At 43.5% G+C, this 19,514-nt stretch overlaps 1 protein-coding gene across 4 annotated transcripts in view; it reads left to right on the plus strand.

Annotated features, from left to right (window-relative positions):
• Positions 1-19,514, plus strand: part of abat (4-aminobutyrate aminotransferase) — a 95,325-nt gene that overhangs the window by 64,903 nt on the left and 10,908 nt on the right. For all 4 annotated transcript variants that reach the window (XM_075454488.1, XM_075454486.1, XM_075454489.1 and 1 more), the window contains 2 exons: positions 3,885-4,033; positions 4,490-4,627. In XM_075454488.1, the coding sequence (XP_075310603.1) occupies positions 3,885-4,033; positions 4,490-4,627 (287 nt within the window). The remainder of the gene's footprint in view (positions 1-3,884; positions 4,034-4,489; positions 4,628-19,514) is intronic.

Here is a 19,514-nt window from a genome sequence, read left to right on the forward strand (position 1 = left end):
CCCTCTTGAACAAACTGAATTGCAACTCTCTGTACCTTGGACCCTCCTAAGTTTACCTGCCTTCGTTTATCTTCAATACCTGCAGCTAAACTTCTTAATACTTGGTCATGTCGCCATGTATACCGGCCTTGTGACAGACTAACCTTACAACCTGACAAAATATGCTTTAGAGTTGCAGTACCTGAACATAACGAACATAACGGGTCTCCATTTACCCAGAGTTTTAGGTTCTGGGGAGTTGGCAATACATCATATGTTGCCCCTATCAAAAATCTAATACTCCTTTCCTACATACTCCACAGCTCTTTCCAACTAAGCTTTTTCTTTTCTACACCTTCCCAATTCACCCACCGTCCCTGCTTAGCCTGAGCCACTGCCTTTGCACCCCTTAACATTTCCTCCTGTCTACGAATCTGCTCAACAACTAGCTTTCTCTTCTCCTTGGGACCTGCTCTACTCCACACCGGTTTGCCTGGGCCAAGCCCCAAGCCTCCCCGGCCTATTTGCACATTACCCACAATCTCTGTATGTCTAAGAGTTGCTTCTGCCTCCTGAGCTGCCAATCTTGGTTTCCACTTCCTCCCCTTGGTTGGGTTTGGAACCACCTTACTAACTACCACATCTTTACTCCCAGCTAACAGGAGCTCTGTCCTAACTTTAGTACATTTAAACTCCTCTACTAGACTAGATACTGGAAGCTGGAGTATGCCTTTCCCATACAGTGCCACAGTACTTAAGCATCTAGGAACACCTAGCCACTTCCTAATATAAAAGCTAACTAATCTTTCCATTTTTTCTACAACAGATAATGGAATCTCATACACAGACAGTGGCCACATCAACCTAGGAAACAATCCATACTGCAGACACCACAGCTTCAACTTTCCTGGAAGCTCTGATTTATCTATTCTATCCAGTCCCTCAACAACATCTTCACGAAACTGCACTGCCTGCTCTCCATCATTCATGTCTGCCTGGTACCACCTGCCTAAACTCTTCACTGCCTTTTCCCTTATTATTGGAATGCTTTCTTCATCTATTACAAACTTTCTATCACTTAATTTCCCTCTACTTATTGAGATACTTCTAGACTTAGTAGGTTTGATTTTCATCCCAGCCCACTTTAGATTTTTATCAAGTCTCTCCAGTATTCTCTTCATACATGGTACTGTTGTAGTCACTAACGTCATATCATCCATGTATGCTCTAATTGGCGTAAGGCGTATGCCATCCTGACGTCTCTCTCCTCCTACAACCCACTTGGAAGCTCTAATAATTATCTCCATGGCCATTGTAAATGCTAATGGAGAAATTGTACACCCTGCCATAATGCCTATTTCTAGCCTCTGCCAACCTGTTGTGAAACCTGCTGTACTTAGGCACAGTCTAACATCCTGAAAATATGCTCTTACTAAGTTAACCACTACTACAGGCACTCTAAAATACTCAAATGCTTCCCAAATAAGGCTATGTGGCACTGAACCAAATGCATTTGCTAGATCTAGAAATATAACATGCAAGTCTTTTTTCTCAATCTTGGCTGTCTGAATCTGATGCCAAATCATGCTAGTGTGCTCTAAACACCCTGCGAAACCTGGTATTCCTGCCTTCTGCACAGTAGTATCTATTAAGCTATTCTTTTCTAAATAACTAGCTAATCTCTGTGCAACCAAACTAAAGAAAATCTTCCCCTCTACATTTAGGAGAGAGATCATCCGGAACTGACTCAGGTCCGAGGACTCTTTCTCCTTTGGAATAAGAACGCCTCCTGCCCTACGCCATGCTCTAGGAATAACCTGTTTCTCCCAAACTATTCTTAATTGCCTCCACAAAAACTTTAGGATATCAGGTGCACTTTTATAAACCCGGTAGGGGACTCCATTTGGCCCTGGGGCCGACGAAGCCTTTGCACGCCTGACTACCTCCTCAACCTCTTTCCACCTAGGTGGTCTAACATCCATCTTATGAGCGATCTCTCCTAACGGTGGCATGTCAGGTGGAAGGCCTACTACTCTACGCTGCTCAAGATCTGAATATGTATTTCTTAGATACTCTTCCACCTCTTTTGCCTTAAGCTGCCCTCCCTTTTCCTGGTTAAACAATCCTTTAACAAACTTGAACGGGTCCCTGTAAAATGCCGTCCTTACATATTCTTTCTTCTTTCTATTTTTCCTAAGAGATTCAGCCCTTCTGAGTATTGCTAGCCTGCCTCTCAGTTCTTCCTGCAAAACATTAATTCCCTCTCTCTCTTCTTCTGTAGCTTTTTTCCACTGCTTTCTTAAATTTCTTCTTTCCTTAACCAATTTCTCCATCTCTTTTTGCCGTCTAGACTTACCTAAATGTACTTTTCCAACCCTCTTTCTATCTTGCACCCCAAATCTCTCTACATCGTAGGAATAAATTATATCTCCCATCTTCTCTAGCCTATCGCTTGCATTTCCTCCTAACCTACCCAATATTATTGACAAATCTTTATTGACTGCCTCCCATTCTTTGTAACTATTTGCCCTAGGCCACTTAACTCTAGCTTTCTGCTCCATATTTCTCTCTTTAACTGGCCTGTTCACCTCAGTATCAGCTACATCCCTTCTTAGAACCTCCTCCTCCACCTCCATAGCTGTGTTATTGATATCCTTCGGACTGTGGTTTTCTACCTGCCGCTGGACTTCATCCGACTTACTCGATTGACTTCTTAAAAAGTACTGATCGATGCGGCCACACTGCCCTTCTTTTACCACACATCTCTTTCTTCCCTGATGCATTTTAAGGCCTCTAACTGATGTTACTTTCTGCCAGCCACAAGGACAAACCTGAAGCTTACTTCCCTCTAGTCTACCACTTTTATTTACGCTCTCTTTCCTCTGAGAACTATTCTGGTCAGTTCTAGCCCTAGAGAATAGGCCCGTGCCCCTATCCTTCACTGAGTCGCGTATCCACCTCTTAGTCATGTTCGTTCCAGTGTCAGTTGCCATGTAGTCTGCCTGTGAGTCATCTTCCGCCCCTGCTCTCGCTGACTCTAGGGGTATTCTCCTTAATCTTTCTGTAGCTTATGCTGGTTGTAACAAAGCGGCTAGGCCTCGCTACTGCTACCATGGATTGCTAGCCCATGGCAGCACCTTTGGGGTCTTTGCCTCCTGTCAGCTGTCTTTCCAATCTGTCACATGGTCTTTCCCTTGTTGTCAGCTGCCCTATTCACAACAGTCACTAGCTAGGCTAGATTTGGATTCAATATAAACACAAGAAACTTGTGCTAAAGAAAATAAAAAATAAAATAAATAAAATAAAGGACCAGACTCAGTGAATAATTCCCTACACTCCGTATTATATATAATACGGATTAATTAATAATTTAATTAATAAATTATAAACAGCGTAGTTTGTGCCTGTATGACGTTGCCCATAGGAAACCGTTTCATGGCCGAATATCTCAAGAGAGCAGCCAGACGCCTCTCGAATATCTTCGGAACAGCTCCAAATTACCAACAACAAGCAGGGGTGAGTAGAACATCATGTTATAATGTGAAATCAAGAACCCAATGTCAAAAAAACGGTCTTGTCCTTTAAGGGGTCGGCATCATCGCTGTCAGGACAGGCTGATTGAAAAGTACACATTCTAATCACTATTTATCACTCGCTCGCTTTCAGTCTGGATGAGGTGTCATCGACCAATGGCAGTGGTTTACCTGGCTTGTTCTTGTTGTGCTGCATTGACTTTTGCCCTGAAACTATACATTTCATTTTGTTGGGCGAGTAATGACCAACCAGCTCATTGAATGAGCTGGTTGGTCATTACATTCACATCCTGGAAATAGCTTAAAACGCTGTTTTTATTCCAACATTCATGGATAATATGTATATATATGTTTATATTTTACCTTGTTTAGGTTGCCTAGCAACAACACATTCCAAAGTCATTCACAAACTGGATGTACCGTCATTTGATTGGCCGATCGCCCCATTCCCCAGACTGCAGTATCCACTGGAGGAGTTCACCAGAGAGAATGCACAGGAAGAGGCTCGCTGCCTGGAGGAGGTACGTGTGTGTGTGTTCGTGTGTGCATGTGTGTGTGTGTGCATGTGTGTGTGTGTGTGTGTGTGTGTGTGCACACACAGACTTCAGTCACAGTATTCAGGTTCATGTTATTGATCTATCAGTTAATACATTTATATTAATGATTTGCAGTGATTGGGCTAAAACAGTCCATTCCTAAATAATACTGAAATATTGACTGAGAGTAATTATCATTTTAGATTTTTTATCTTTTAGTGATGAATTCAGCAAAAAATCTTTTTATGTATAAATTGCATAAAAAAGTAGAAATGACCATTGTGAGTTTAGAGTCCAAAAATGATTTTAATACTAATACTGAAAAGTGTCACTATTTCTTGACAATGTTCTGCTCTTCTTTATGTATTAGGATTATGTGGAAGTGTTTAATATCAAGGCAGTAACATGGCTCCTCTGCTTGGAACTCCTGTGCATGTTCAGGTGGAGGACCTGATTGTGAAGTGGAGGCAGAAGGGCAAACCTGTGGCAGGGATTGTAATTGAACCAATTCAGGCTGAAGGGGGCGATAACCACGCCTCGCCAGACTTCTTCAGCAGACTCCGCGACATTGCACGCAAGGTAACAGATACTACTAAAGCAACAGAGCTATTCTTCCCCTGATGTGCATCAGGCTGAAACATAAACTGCTTTACAAGCCCGAGACAGACATGTTTGAAGAAGAAATGCTTCAAATCTAAGAACTTTTGTTAGATATCGCTTTTGAAGTACCATCTTTCAGCTATGATTGGACAACCAGCACCAAGTCAAGTAATGGCAATGGCCACTTTATTTATATGGCACATAACATAGAAAGACTATGAGAAAGCAAGCAATGGTACATTCATGAATATACATATGCTTACACACAAAGGATCACGTGCACACACACGAATATGGAGACACTCAGTGGGGTTACATGGCACTGTAAAGAATCGGATTAATGGCTTAATGACTGAGTTATTAAGTGCATGTAGACACCTTAGTTTGACTAAGAATTGGATCGGATCGGATTAAGACCCCGAGATAACTGGGTTGAAAGTCACTCTAAACCTGCTTGTAGACGCTGAAGCACGTGGTGAATCAGACTTTGCATTCTGCGCATTGCTCCAGATTTTTTCCCGGGGTCATGACCCTGAAGTCAAAGGAGACGATGTTACTGTTGTTGTCGCCGTCAGAAAGAAACAAACAACGCGATGGAGAATGCTCCGTTGGGCATCGAGTTTGTGCAACAAGCAGCTCATCACAGAGCAAATGTAGAGGGACGTAGCTTCATCTTTCTCCAATGCCTGAGTTTGTTGTTGTTGTTGTTGTTGTTGGTGAAGAGGTCAACAGGAAGTGGCTCTATTAGCAACATTTGGAATGGGTACAGCGCCACCTATCATACCGGGGTATGACACGCTTTGTGCCTCTGATCCCATTCATTCACCACCACATATCCAAGGAGAATTACCCTTGCTCACATAAGGAGCAGAACCCAACTATAGCTATAATGGAATTACTTTCACCATGTGGACCCACTGACTGTTATTAGGTGTAGGAAAGGTGTGCGGAGCTGCTCCTCGCTCACATAGGTGTCCCCCCCCCCGCTCCACCGCTCAGTCACACCAAGACGCTCCACTCACCAGAAACATGTATTCCGCTCCGGGACACACTGCGTGTCTTGTTCATTCAATCTTTTGAGTGTCTGTTGATCTTAAGTTCATTGATTATTATGGAGAGCTGTGATTGACTCTGAAATCTGATTGTTACATAAAATAAATTCTTTATTTGGAATGTATACTGATCCAGTTGTTTTTCGACAATTTGTACAAATATTTGCCAAAAAAAGGGAAGGTTGGAAACTTATCTATATTTATTGGTGACAGGATGATCCAGGTTTGTATTCTTCAGCAGAGGTGTGATTACAGCACGCTTGAGGTAAACGGGGAAAATTCCAGAGTTATTGCTGAAGTCATTTATAAAGCATTTAGATGCACACTTGGTCAGTTTGGTGGGCGTATGATCAAGTGAAGAGGTGCAGGACTTTAGGACTGGATAGTGTAGTGGTAAGATTGCCACCTTTCATGTAGGTGACCTGGGTTCATATCCTCAGCATGAAAGGTTCTACCTCCAGTAGGGGTCCTTAGGCAAGACTCCCTTACCCTACCTGTAAGTCGCTTTGGATAAAAGCGTCTGCCAAATGCATAAACATAAACATAACATAGGTGATGGGTTAGCCTAACCCTGACCCTATAGATTCAGCTGGAGTGGATCTGGAGCTATTCATTAGTTTTTCAATCGGAGAGAATAAAAAGGCAGAATGATACTGATGATTATCAATCAGCTGGGAGATGGAAGACTTTCTCGTTGATTGGGTTTCTTTCTTAGAGGAAAGGGCCATATTCAATTCAATTCAATTCAAATTCAAAAATACTTTATTTATCCCAGAAGGAAATTAAATGTTGATGTAACTCAATTAAATCAAGGAGTTATTATAGATGCTGATGGCTGTGGGCAGGAAAGATTTCCTGTAGCGGTCTGTTTTGCATCCAAACTGAAGAAGCCTTTGACTGAAGAGACTCTGTTTTCTGATAACAGTCTCATGGAGAGGATGTTCAGGGTTGTCCATAATTCTCTTGATTTTATGCAAAATCCTTCTTTGCATTATTGTCTCCAGAGGTTCCACAGTCGCCCCCAGAACAGAACCAGCCTTCCTTATCAGGTTGTTGAGTCTTTTTAGGTCCCTGGTTCTGATGCTGCTGCCCCAACAGATGACGCAAGAGGAAATGACGCTCTCAACAACAGACTTGTAGAATATCTGCAACATCTTGTTGCAAACCTTGAAGGACCTTAGCTTCCTCAAGAAGTACAGTCTGCTCTGTCCTTTCTTGTAGATGGCTTCACTGTTGTGTCTCCAGTCCAGTCTGTTGTCCACATGAACACCAAGGTATTTATATTCCTCAACCACCTCCACTTCTTCTCCCATGATGGAAACAGGGTTTGATCTGACCCTGTTTCTCCTGAAATCTACAATCATCTCCTTTGTTTTGTTAACATTCAAGATGAGATGATTGTTCCCACACCATGCCACAAAGCGGTCCACCAGCTCTCTGTACTCAGCTTCTTGTCCATCTCTGATACACCCGACAACTGCAGAGTCATCTGAGTATTTCTGTAGATGACAGGAGTCTGACTTGTACTGGAAGTCTGAAGTGTACAGAGTGAAAAGGAATGGTGAGAGTACAGTCCCCTGTGGTGCTCCTGTGCTGCTGATCACCTGGTTAGACACACAGTTCTTCAGTCTGACAAACTGTGGTCTGTTTGTCAGGTAGTCATTAATCCAGGTGATTGTTGAGGCCTCCACCTGAGTCTTCTGGAGTTTCAGATGAAGCTGATTGTGTTAAATGCACTGGAGAAATCAAAGAACATGATCCTCACAGTGCTGCCTGCTTTGTCCAGATGACAGTGGGTTTGTTGAAGCAGGTGTATGATAGCGTCTTCAACTCCAACTCCATGGCGATAAGCAAACTGCAGGGGGTCCTGATATGTGCTGGTTTGCTTACACAGGTGGGTCAACAGGAGTCTCTCCAGGACCTTCATGATGTGGGATGTCAGGGCAACAGGTCTGTAGTCATTGATGTCTGAAGGGTGAGTTTTCTTTGGTACCGGAACCAGACAGGATGTCTTCCACAACAGTGGTACCTTCTCTTGGGTCAAGCTAAGGTTGAAAAGGTGTTGCAGAATCCCTCAGAGCTGATCTGCACAGGCCTTCAGGACTCGGGGGCTGACACCATCTGGACCTGCAGCCTTGTTCCGGTTCAGTCTCTCCAACTGCCTCTTCACCTGACTTCTAGAAACAGAAAAGTGGGAGGGGGAGGCAAAGGGGACAGCAGCATCTCCTGATTTGGTTGAAGACAAACTAGTGGAAGCAGAAGAATCCATGACTGAGGTGGAGGTGGAGATGTTACAGGAAAGCTGTGGGTCAGAGGAGGGTGGGATGTCTCTTTGGCTGGGAACAGGAGGGGAGGATGGTGAGCTTGTTCCTGAACTGAACCTGTTGAAGAATGTGTTCAGCTCATTTGCTCTGTCCAGACTTCCATCCATCCGATCCTCCCTCTGCTTGAGGCCTGTGATCTTCTTCATTCCTGACCACACATCTCTGATATTGTTCCTCTGCAGTTTACTCTCAAGTTTACTCTGGAGAGTGGAAATCTCGGCAGAGCGATCATCAAGAGCCCCGACGTGGGCTCTTGATGATCGCTCTGCCAGCTGATTTCAGGGCAACCATCCCACGGTGTGTCCGCTCTGCGCCAGGTGGATTCCCCCTGAGTGTCCGCACCGCAGGGAGCTGAACACGGCGGGATGCCTCCGGCTGATTTCACCAGAGAGGAGGCAGGCGGACAGGGAGACACAGACACAAGACCGCGGGTCTCTCTGCTTCCTCTGTCCCCGGTGGTGTGAGCTGCTGGTGCTGAGGGCAACACACGCACCCACAGCACTTCGTACATCTACTCGCAATAAAAACTGCACTGAACCCAACGTTTTATTGCCTTCACCACTCAACAAGTATACTAATAGCGGCAGCCAGGAAAACCCATGGCACCTGTGACGTCACACGGAAGCCCCGCCCCCAGTCTGGAATTCCAGGAAGGATTTCCAAGCGGCAAATTCAAAATCGCAAATTTCATGCGTTTATGAAATGTTTTGGTGTCCAATGATCATTATTGTTCCTCTGTGTATGTATTATCATTATGTATTGGGTGTAGTGTCAGCTTTCTGTAGGCCTTTAACTCTCTTGGCAAATAATATGGACGAAAACTTACTGCCAATAGTTCAATGTCAGGACTGCAGAGACGACTCTTCATAGTAACATGTCCTGGGTGACACCATCTGTTGTTGACAAGCACTGCCAATCCACCCCCTTTCCTTTTCCTGCTACTCTTTAAATCTCGATCTGCTCGTACAGTCAGGAAGCCCTGCAGAGAGACGCTGGAGTCGGGGATATGATCCTGCAGCCATGTCTCAGTAAAACACATAATGCTACATTCCCGATATTCTTGCTGAGTCCTTGTCAAGGCTAGAAGTTCATCCAACTTGTTAGCTAACGATCTTACATTGCCCATGATGATGGATGGCAGAGATGGTTTGAACTTCTTCTTTCTCTCTCTCCTCTTTGCTCCTGGTCTGCATCCACAACACCTCCTTTTCAATTCCAGTGGGATTTCTGGCTTCAGTTGTCGAATTATTTCTGCTTTTCCAATGTTAATCAGCTGCTCCCTGTTGTAAACCACCCTGTTGCTATGGTTATGCATCATAACAAAAGAGCAAAATATACAAAAGTATTGGGAAAAATCAATCCAGCTGCACAGCATCCAAGGCAGGAAGGAACAGTTGTCCAAAAAATGCAATTTCTTCCAAGAAAAAACATGAATGAAATTTAGAAAAAAGAAAAAAATCTCAAGCTACTCCAACGTGCTGCCACCCTCAGCGGCGCATTCTAGAACATATTACATATGTCAAAATTAATTCAGTCTTTATTTTTTCTAAATGTTCTGTCTGCCCTCCAGCAGATTGGTTTTACTGTCCTGATGTTTCTCCAGCATGCTTTTGGTGGTCCACATATATCGACAGTTTTTACAGGACATATGAAATTATTATCAGAGAAAATGTCCATCACATGATTGATGTGTTGGTACTGTGTACTTTGATAACTCACTTATGAATATATCAGCTTTATTTGCATTGATATAACGTTTGTTGATGAACCAGTTGGAATATTTTTGACAGAGGAACAGATTACTTTAGAAAAGATGCAGTTGTGGTCTGAGATGGCAACATCTGGACCTTTGGAAAAGATTAGGTCCAGTGTATGGGGGGCTCATTTGGACATGTGTGAACTGAAAAGATTCTGATGAGCTGTAGTTTATCAGGGTTGTTGCCATCATCTATGTGAATGTTGAAATAGCTTGAAATGATGATGCAATCAAACTTAGTTGTGATTTTTAGAAAAAAGTCATATCTCAGTCGAGGAGGAGGGGATGTGGAACTAATCCATCCATCCATCCATTTTCTATACCCGCCTAATCCATCCATCCATCCATCCATTTTCTATACCCGCCTAATCCATCCATCCATCCATCCATTTTCTATACCCACCTAATCCATCCATCCATCCATTTTCTATACCCGCCTAATCCATCCATCCATCCATCCATTTTCTATACCCACCTAATCCATCCATCCATCCATTTTCTATATCCGCCTAATCCATCCATCCATCCATCCATTTTCTATACCCGCAATCCATCCATCCATCCATCCATTTTGTATACCCGCCTAATCCGTCCATCCATCCATCCATTTTCTATACCCACCTAATCCATCCATTTTCTATACCCGCCTAATCCATCCATCCATCCATCCATTTTCTATACCCACCTAATCCATCCATCCATCCATCCATTTTCTATACCCACCTAATCCATCCATCCATCCATTTTCTATACCCGCCTAATCCATCCATCCATCCATCCATTTTCTATACCCGCAATCCATCCATCCATCCATCCATTTTGTATACCCGCCTAATCCATCCATCCATCCATCCATTTTCTATACCCACCTAATCCATCCATCCATCCATTTTCTATACCCGCCTAATCCATCCATCCATCCATTTTCTATACCCGCCTAATCCATCCATCCATCCATTTTCTATACCCGCCTAATCCATCCATCCATCCATTTTCTATACCCGCCTAATCCATCCATCCATCCATTTTCTATACCCGCCTAATCCATCCATCCATCCATCCATTTTCTATACCCGCCTAATCCATCCATCCATCCATCCATTTTCTATACCCGCCTAATCCATCCATCCATCCATCCATTTTCTATACCCGCCTAATCCATCCATCCATCCATTTTCTATACCCGCCTAATCCATCCATCCATCCATTTTCTATACCCGCCTAATCCATCCATCCATCCATTTTCTATACCCACCTAATCCATCCATCCATCCATTTTCTATACCCGCCTAATCCATCCATCCATCCATTTTCTATACCCGCCTAATCCATCCATCCATTTTCTATACCTGCCTAATCCATCCATCCATCCATTTTCTATACCCGCCTAATCCATCCATCCATCCATTTTCTATACCCACCTAATCCATCCATCCATCCATTTTCTATACCCGCCTAATCCATCCATCCATCCATTTTCTATACCCACCTAATCCATCCATCCATCCATTTTCTATACCCGCCTAATCCATCCATCCATTTTCTATACCTGCCTAATCCATCCATCCATCCATTTTCTATACCCACCTAATCCATCCATCCATCCATTTTCTATACCCACCTAATCCATCCATCCATCCATTTTCTATACCCGCCTAATCCATCCATCCATCCATTTTCTATACCCGCCTAATCCATCCATCCATTTTCTATACCTGCCTAATCCATCCATCCATCCATTTTCTATACCCGCCTAATCCATCCATCCATCCATTTTCTATACCCACCTAATCCATCCATCCATCCATTTTCTATACCCGCCTAATCCATCCATCCATCCATTTTCTATACCCACCTAATCCATCCATCCATCCATTTTCTATACCCGCCTAATCCATCCATCCATCCATTTTCTATACCCGCCTAATCCATCCATCCATCCATTTTCTATACCCGCCTAATCCATCCATCCATCCATTTTCTATACCCGCCTAATCCATCCATCCATCCATTTTCTATACCCACCTAATCCATCCATCCATCCATTTTCTATACCCGCCTAATCCATCCATCCATTTTCTATACCTGCCTAATCCATCCATCCATCCATTTTCTATACCCGCCTAATCCATCCATCCATCCATTTTCTATACCCGCCTAATTCAATTTGAGGGGCCTCAAGCCTAACCCAGCAGCAATTGGGCAAGAGGCGGGGTACAACATGCACACTCCACACGGAAAGGCCCCAGCCCGGCTTCATGTTAAATCAACCACACCACCATAATTACTGACAAGAACTAAATATTCAAAACACTGCTAATTATCAAGAGAGACAGATTTAAACAAAAAATGCTTCTAGCTGCTTATAGTTTATGCTTATAATAATAATAATAATAATATACTATATCAAGCTTCTAGTTTGTGTGTCCTGAAAATGTTGATGCAAAGTGTGCATGACTCCAACCTTCAAAAGGTTGAAGCATACATGTCTCACTTCAGGTCATCATGGCTTAAGATGCAACAATGATGGAGTGGATTTAAAAGTGTCATACTTTCCTGTCATACCAGACATAACTTAGGTGGTCATGTCTGGTATGACATCGCTGTTGTGCATCGCTGATGTGCATCGCTGTTGTGCATCACTGTTGTGCATCGCTGTGCATTACTGTTGTGCATCACTGTTGTGCATCGCTGTTGTGCATCGCTGTTGTGCATCGCTGTTGTGCGTCACTGTTGTGCATCACTGTTGTGCATCACTGTGCATCACTGTGCATCGCTGTGCATCACTGTTGTGCATCACTGTTGTGCATCACTGTTGTGCATCGCTGTGCATCACTGTTGTGCATCGCTGTTGTACATCACTGTTGTGCATCGCTGTGCATCACTGTTGTGCATCGCTGTTGTGCATCGCTGTTGTGCATCGCTGTTGTGCATCACTGTTGTGCATCGCTGTTGTGCATCGCTGTTGTGCATCGCTGTTGTGCATCACTGTTGTGCATCGCTGTTGTTCATCGCTGTTGTGCATCGCTGTTGTGCGTCACTGTTGTGCATCACTGATGTGCATCACTGTTGTGCATCACTATTGTAAATCACTGTTGTGCATCGCTGTTTTGCATCACTGTTGTGCATCGCTGTTGTGCATCACTGTTGTGCATCGCTGTTTTGCATCCCTGTTGTGCATCCCTGTTGTGCATCGCTGTTGTGCATCACTGTTGTGCATCGGTGTGCATCACTGTTGTGCATCGGTGTGCATCACTGTTGTAAATCACTGTTGTGCATCACTGTTGTGCATCGCTGTTGTGCGTCACTGTTGTGCATCCCTGTTGTGCATCCCTGTTGTGCATCGCTGTTGTGCATCACTGTTGTGCATCGGTGTGCATCACTGTTGTGCATCGGTGTGCATCACTGTTGTAAATCACTGTTGTGCATCACTGTTGTGCATCGCTGTTGTGCATCACTGTTGTGCATCGGTGTGCATCGCTGTTGTGCATCGCTGTTGTGCATCGCTGTTGTGCATCGCTGTTGTGCATCACTGTTGTGCATCGCTGTTGTGCATCACTGTTGTGCATCGCTGTTGTGCATCACTATTGTAAATCACTGTTGTGCATCGGTGTGCATCGCTGTTTTGCATCACTGTTGTGCATCGCTGTTGTGCATCACTGTTGTGCATCGCTGTTGTGCATCACTATTGTAAATCACTGTTGTGCATCGCTGTTTTGCATCACTGTTGTGCATCGCTGTTGTGCATCACTGTTGTGCATCGCTGTTGTGCATCACTGTTGTGCATCGCTGTTGTGCGTCACTGTTGTGCGTCACTGTTGTGCATCGCTGTTGTGCATCGCTGTTGTGCATCACTGTTGTGCATCACTGTTGTGCATCACTGTTGTGCATCGCTGTTGTGCATCACTGTTGTGCATCACTGTTGTGCATCGCTGTTTTGCATCGCTGTTGTGTATCACTGTTCAATTGAATTCAATTCATTTTTATTTATATAGCGCCAAATACAACAAATGTCATCTCAAGGCACTTAGATAGTAAGTCCAATTCAAGCCAATTGGAATTCAATTAATTAATAATAATCATAATCATTGTAACACCATTCAAAGGATATCTGTTGGAACAGGGAAACACGAGTTAATGACCACAATAATATCACACATACATAAAGAGAGTAAAGTGAGGAAAGGTGTGACAGATGAGGCCCCCCAGCAGTCTAGGCCTATAGCAGCTTAACTATGGGATGTTTCAGGATTACCTGAGCCATCCCTATTCAAGGTAAACACAAGAAACTTGTGCTAACGAAAAAATAAATAAATAAATAAATAAATAAAGGACCAGACTCAGTGAGTAATTCCCTATACTCCCTATATAGATCTGCTCCTCACACCACAACAACCATCTTTTTACAGCCACAAGCTACCTCAGCCTCTCACCAACTGCACACCAGTCACAGCGGGGTGGGGATGCAAACCCTGGTTCGGGTAGGGGGAGAAATAAAAGAGGTAAGATAGGCGGGAATGGGATTCAAACCCTGGTTCGGGTAGGGGGTAATGAAAGTATAGAGGGTGCCAGAGGTGGAGGCAGAACAAGACACACTAGCAGACACACTATCAGATTCAACAGACCTAACTATAAGCTTTATAAAAAAGGAAAGTTTTAAGCCTGGTCTTAAAAGTGGAAAGGGTGTCTGCTTCCCGGACATTTACTGGCAGCTTATTCCACAAGAGAGGGGCCTGATAACTGAAGGCTCTGCCTCCCATTCTACTTTTAGAAACTCTGGGAACCTCAAGTAAACCTGCAGTTTGGGAACGAAGTGCTCTGTTAGGAAAATATCTTACAATGAGATCTTTAAGATATGATGGAGCTCGGTCATTAAGAGCTTTATATGTGAGGAGAAGAATCTTAAATTCTATTCTGAATTTAACAGGGAGCCAATGAAGAGAAGCTAAAACTGGAGAAATATGATCTCTGCTGTTAGTTCTCATCAAAACTCTGGCTGCAGCATTTTGGATCAACTGAAGGCTTTTCAGAGAATATGTGGGACAGCCCAATAATAAAGAATTACAGCAGTCCAATCCTGAAGTAACAAATGCATGGAGCAGTTTTTCTGCATCACTCTGAGACAAGATGTTCTTGATTTTAACAATATTACGAAGATGAAAGAAGGCAGTCCTAGAAACCTGTTTTATATGCGAGTCAAATGATAAGTTCTGGTCAAAAATAACTCCAAGGTTCCTCACTGTAGAACTAGAAGCCAAGGAAATACCATCTAGAGTAACTATATAGCTAGACAATTTCTCCCTGAAACGCTCAGGTCCAAAGATAACGACTTCAGTTTTGTCTGAATTTAGAAGCAGACAGTTCTGAGTCATCCAGGTCTTTATGTCTTTAAGACATGCTTGTAGTCTGACCAACCTATTGGGTTCATCTGGTTTTATAGATAAGTACAGCTGAGTATCATCAGCATAGCAATGGAAATTTATGCCATGCTGTCTAATAATGTTACCTAATGGAAGCATGTATAAAGTGAAAAGAATCGGTCCAAGCACAGAACCCTGGGGAACTCCATGACTTACTCTGGTGTGTGAGGAAGATTCTTCATTTACAAGAACAAACTGAAATCTATCAGATAAATATGACTTAAACCAGCCTAATGCAGTTCCTTTAATCCCAATAACATGTTCAAGTCTGTGTAATAAGATACTGTGATCGACCGTATCAAATGCAGCACTGAGATCCAACAGAACAAGCACAGACACAAGTCCACTATCAGAGGCTAAGAGGAGATCATTGGTAACTTTCAGCAGTGCAGTTTCTGTGCTATGATGCACTCTGAATCCTGACTGAAACTCTTCAAACAGATTATTTTTGTGTAAGTGATCACAAAGCTGAGCTGCAACTATTTTTTCAAGAACTTTAGACATAAAAGGGAGATTGGATATAGGTCTATAATGAGCCAACACTTTTGAATCAAGAGTAGGTTTTTTAAGTAAAGGTTTAATTACAGCAACCTTAAAAGTCTGAGGTACATATCCTGTCAACAAAGACAGATTGATCAAATCCAATATGGAAGTGTCAATTAATGGGAAAACCTCCTTGAACAGTCTGGTTGGGATTGGGTCTAAAACACAAGTTGATGGTTTAGAAGAGACTATTGCTGTTGTTAGTTCAGAGAGATCAACTGGACAGAAGCCGTCTAAATACAAATCAGGTTCTAAAGATACTTCTAAAGCTGCTGTACTTGATGATACATCACTGATAATAGTGGGAAGGACTCCATCAATCTTCTCTCTGATAGAAACAATTTTATTAATAAAGAAGCTCATGAAATCATCACTGCTGAGAGTTAAAGGAATAACTGGCTCAACAGAGCTCGGACTCTTAGTCAGACTGGCTACAGTGCTGAAAAGAAACCTGGGATTATTCTTATTCTCTTCTATCAATGATGAATAATAAGCAGTTCTAGCTTTACGAAGGGCTTTCTTATACGTTATTAAACTATCTTTCCAGACTAACTGAGACTCTTCTAAATTAGAGGAACGCCACTGTCTCTCCAGCTTTCTTGCAGTCTGCTTTAAAGCACGCAGCTGTGAATTATACCAAGGAGCCAGCCTCTTCTGACTGATTACCTTCCTTTTCAGAGGGGCAACATTGTCCAGTGCTGTACGCATTGAAACTATAGTGCTGTCAACAAGAGAGTCAAGTGCTGCTGGAGTAAAGTTTAGGTAGTCGTCCTCTGTCATATCTGCACATGGCAGTGAAGAAAAGGATGATGGAATTAATTCTTTAAATCTGGTTACAGCATCCTCTGATAGACACCTTCTATATGTAATTTTTTTCTTAGAAGCTGTATAGTCAAGTAATGTAAACTCAAAGGTTATCAGAAAATGGTCAGATAAGAGGGAACACTGTTAACTGTTCACTCTCAATGCCATAAGTCAGCACAAGATCAAGGGTGTGATTAAGGCAGTGAGTCGGTCTGTGAACACTCTGAGAAAATCCAATAGAGTCCAATATAGAATTAAAGTTCATATTCAGGCTGTCATTTTCAACATCTACATGAATATTAAAGTCACCCACTACAATGACTTTATCTGTACTCAGCACTAACTGGGATAAAAACTCTGAGAATTCAGACAGAAACTCAGAATAAGGGCCAGGTGGACGATACACAACAACAAACACAAGAGGTTTCTGGGATTTCCACTTTGCGTGGGAAAAACTGAGAATCAGAGATTCAAAAGAGCTCAAACTAATCTTGGGTCTGGGACTGATGAGTAACCCTGATCTGAAGATAGCTGCCACTCCTCCTCCTCTGCCTGTGGTTCGAGGAACGTGAACATTTAAACAGTCAGAGGGAGTTGCTTCATTAATGCTAACATGATGCTAACATGATGCTAACATGATCCTCCTGCTGCAGCCAGGTTTCTGTAAGACTAAATATATCAATATGATGATCACACATCAACTCATTCACTAACAGAGACTTGGAAAGGAGAGATCTGATATTCAGCAAACCACATTTAATAGTTTGATGTTTTTGTTCAGTTAAAGTTTTTGTTTTAATAATTTCTTTTTGCACAAGAGGATTTGCTCCTTTTGTGTTAATCGATTGGGTGGGTAGCAGCAGGTGGGAAGCTGCAGAGAAGTGTGTAAGACTACAACTCTGCATCCTGGTCTGAGCCCTGGGTTGTCATGTTTTAGGGTGGCAAATAAATTCATCCATATTTCTAGAAATGAGAGCTGCTCCTTCCAAAGTGGGATGGATGCCGTCTCTCCTCATCAGACCAGGTTTTCTCCAGAAAGATTGCCAATTATCTCTGTAGCCCACATTGTTTGCTGGACACCATCTAGACAGCCAGCGATTGTAGGACGACATGCGGCTAAACATGTCATCACTGGTCAGATTTGGCAGGGGTCCAGAGAAAACTACGGAGTCCCACATTGTTTTGGCAAAATTCCACACCGATGCAACATTAATTTTTGTGACCTCCGATTGGCGTAACCGGGTGTTATTAACGCCGACGTGAATAACTATTTTACCATATTTACGTTTATCCTTAGCCAGCAGTTTTAAATAGGATTCTATGTCGCCCGCTCTGGCCCCTGGAATGCATTTGACTATGGCCGCTGGTGTCTCTAATGCCACGATTCTGACTATAGAGCTGCCAGTTACCAGGGTTTTTTCCTCAGCGGGTGTGTCGCTGAGTGGGGAAAATCTGTTAGAAGCGTGGACAGGTCGATGGTGAACAACGGGCTTGACTTTAGAGCTATGCCTCTTCCTGACAGTCACCCAGCCACGTTGTAATCCTGGCTGCTCAGGTTCTGCTAGGGGGAGGCTAATTGAGCTAGCTACGCTAGGTGGCTCCGCACTGGCTAAAGGGACCTGGCTCGCTATCGGTTGATTTTCAACAGTGCAGAGCCGAGCTTCCAATTCAGATAACCTCGCCTCCAAAACTACAAAAAGACTACATTTGTTACATGTACCATTATCGCTAAAGGAGGCAGAGGAGTAACTAAACATCTGACACACGGAGCAGGTGAAAGCAGGAGATGGAGGAAGAGAACTGGTAGCCATGCTACGCTAGAGAACCAGACTGTTGTGCATCGCTGTTGTGCATCGCTGTTGTGCATCGCTGTTGTGCATAACTGTTGTGCATCACTGTTGTGCATTACTGTTGTGCATCACTGTGCATCGCTTTTGTGCATCACTGTTGTGCATCACTGTTGTGCATCACTGTTGTGCATCACTGTTGTGCATCACTGTGCATCACTGTTGTGCATCGCTGATGTGCATCACTGTTGTGCATCACTGTGCATCACTGTTGTGCATCACTGTTGTGCATCGCTGATGTGCATCACTGTTGTGCATCACTGTGGATCGCTGTTGTGCATCACTGTTGTGCATCACTGTTGTGCATCACTGTTGTGCATCACTGTTGTGCATCGCTGATGTGCATCACTGTTGTGCATCACTGTGCATCACTGTTGTGCATCACTGTTGTGCATCACTGTTGTGCATCGCTGATGTGCATCACTGTGCATCACTGTTGTGCATCACTGTTGTTCATCGCTGATGTGCATCACTGTGCATCACTGTTGTGCATCACTGTTGTGCATCACTGTTGTGCATCACTGTTGTGCATCACTGTGCATCACTGTTGTGCATCACTGTTGTGCATCACTGTTGTGCATCGCTGATGTGCATCACTGTTGTGCATCACTGTTGTGCATCGCTGATGTGCATCACTGTTGTGCATCGCTGATGTGCATCGCTGATGTGCATCACTGTTGTGCATCGCTGATGTGCATCACTGTTGTGCATCACTGTTGTGCATCGCTGATGTGCATCACTGTTGTGCATCACTGTTGTGCATCGCTGTTGTGCATCGCTGATGTGCATCACTGTTGTGCATCACTGTTGTGCATCACTGTGCATTGCTGTGCATCACTGTTGTGCATCGCTGTGGATCGCTGTTGTGCATCACTGTTGTGCATCGCTGTTGTGCATCGCTGTTGTGCATCGCTGTTGTGCATCGCTGTTGTGCATCCCTGTTGTGCATCACTGTTGTGCATCGCTGATGTGCATCACTGTTTTGCATCACTGTTGTGCATAACTGTGCATCACTGTTGTGCATCACTGTTGTGCATCACTGTTTTGCATCACTGTGCATCACTGTTTTGCATCACTGTTGTGCATCACTGTTGTGCATCACTGTTGTGCATCACTGTTG

This window comes from Odontesthes bonariensis, chromosome 21 (assembly GCF_027942865.1).
Source record: "Odontesthes bonariensis isolate fOdoBon6 chromosome 21, fOdoBon6.hap1, whole genome shotgun sequence".
In the NCBI taxonomy this organism is placed as follows: domain Eukaryota; kingdom Metazoa; phylum Chordata; class Actinopteri; order Atheriniformes; family Atherinopsidae; genus Odontesthes; species Odontesthes bonariensis.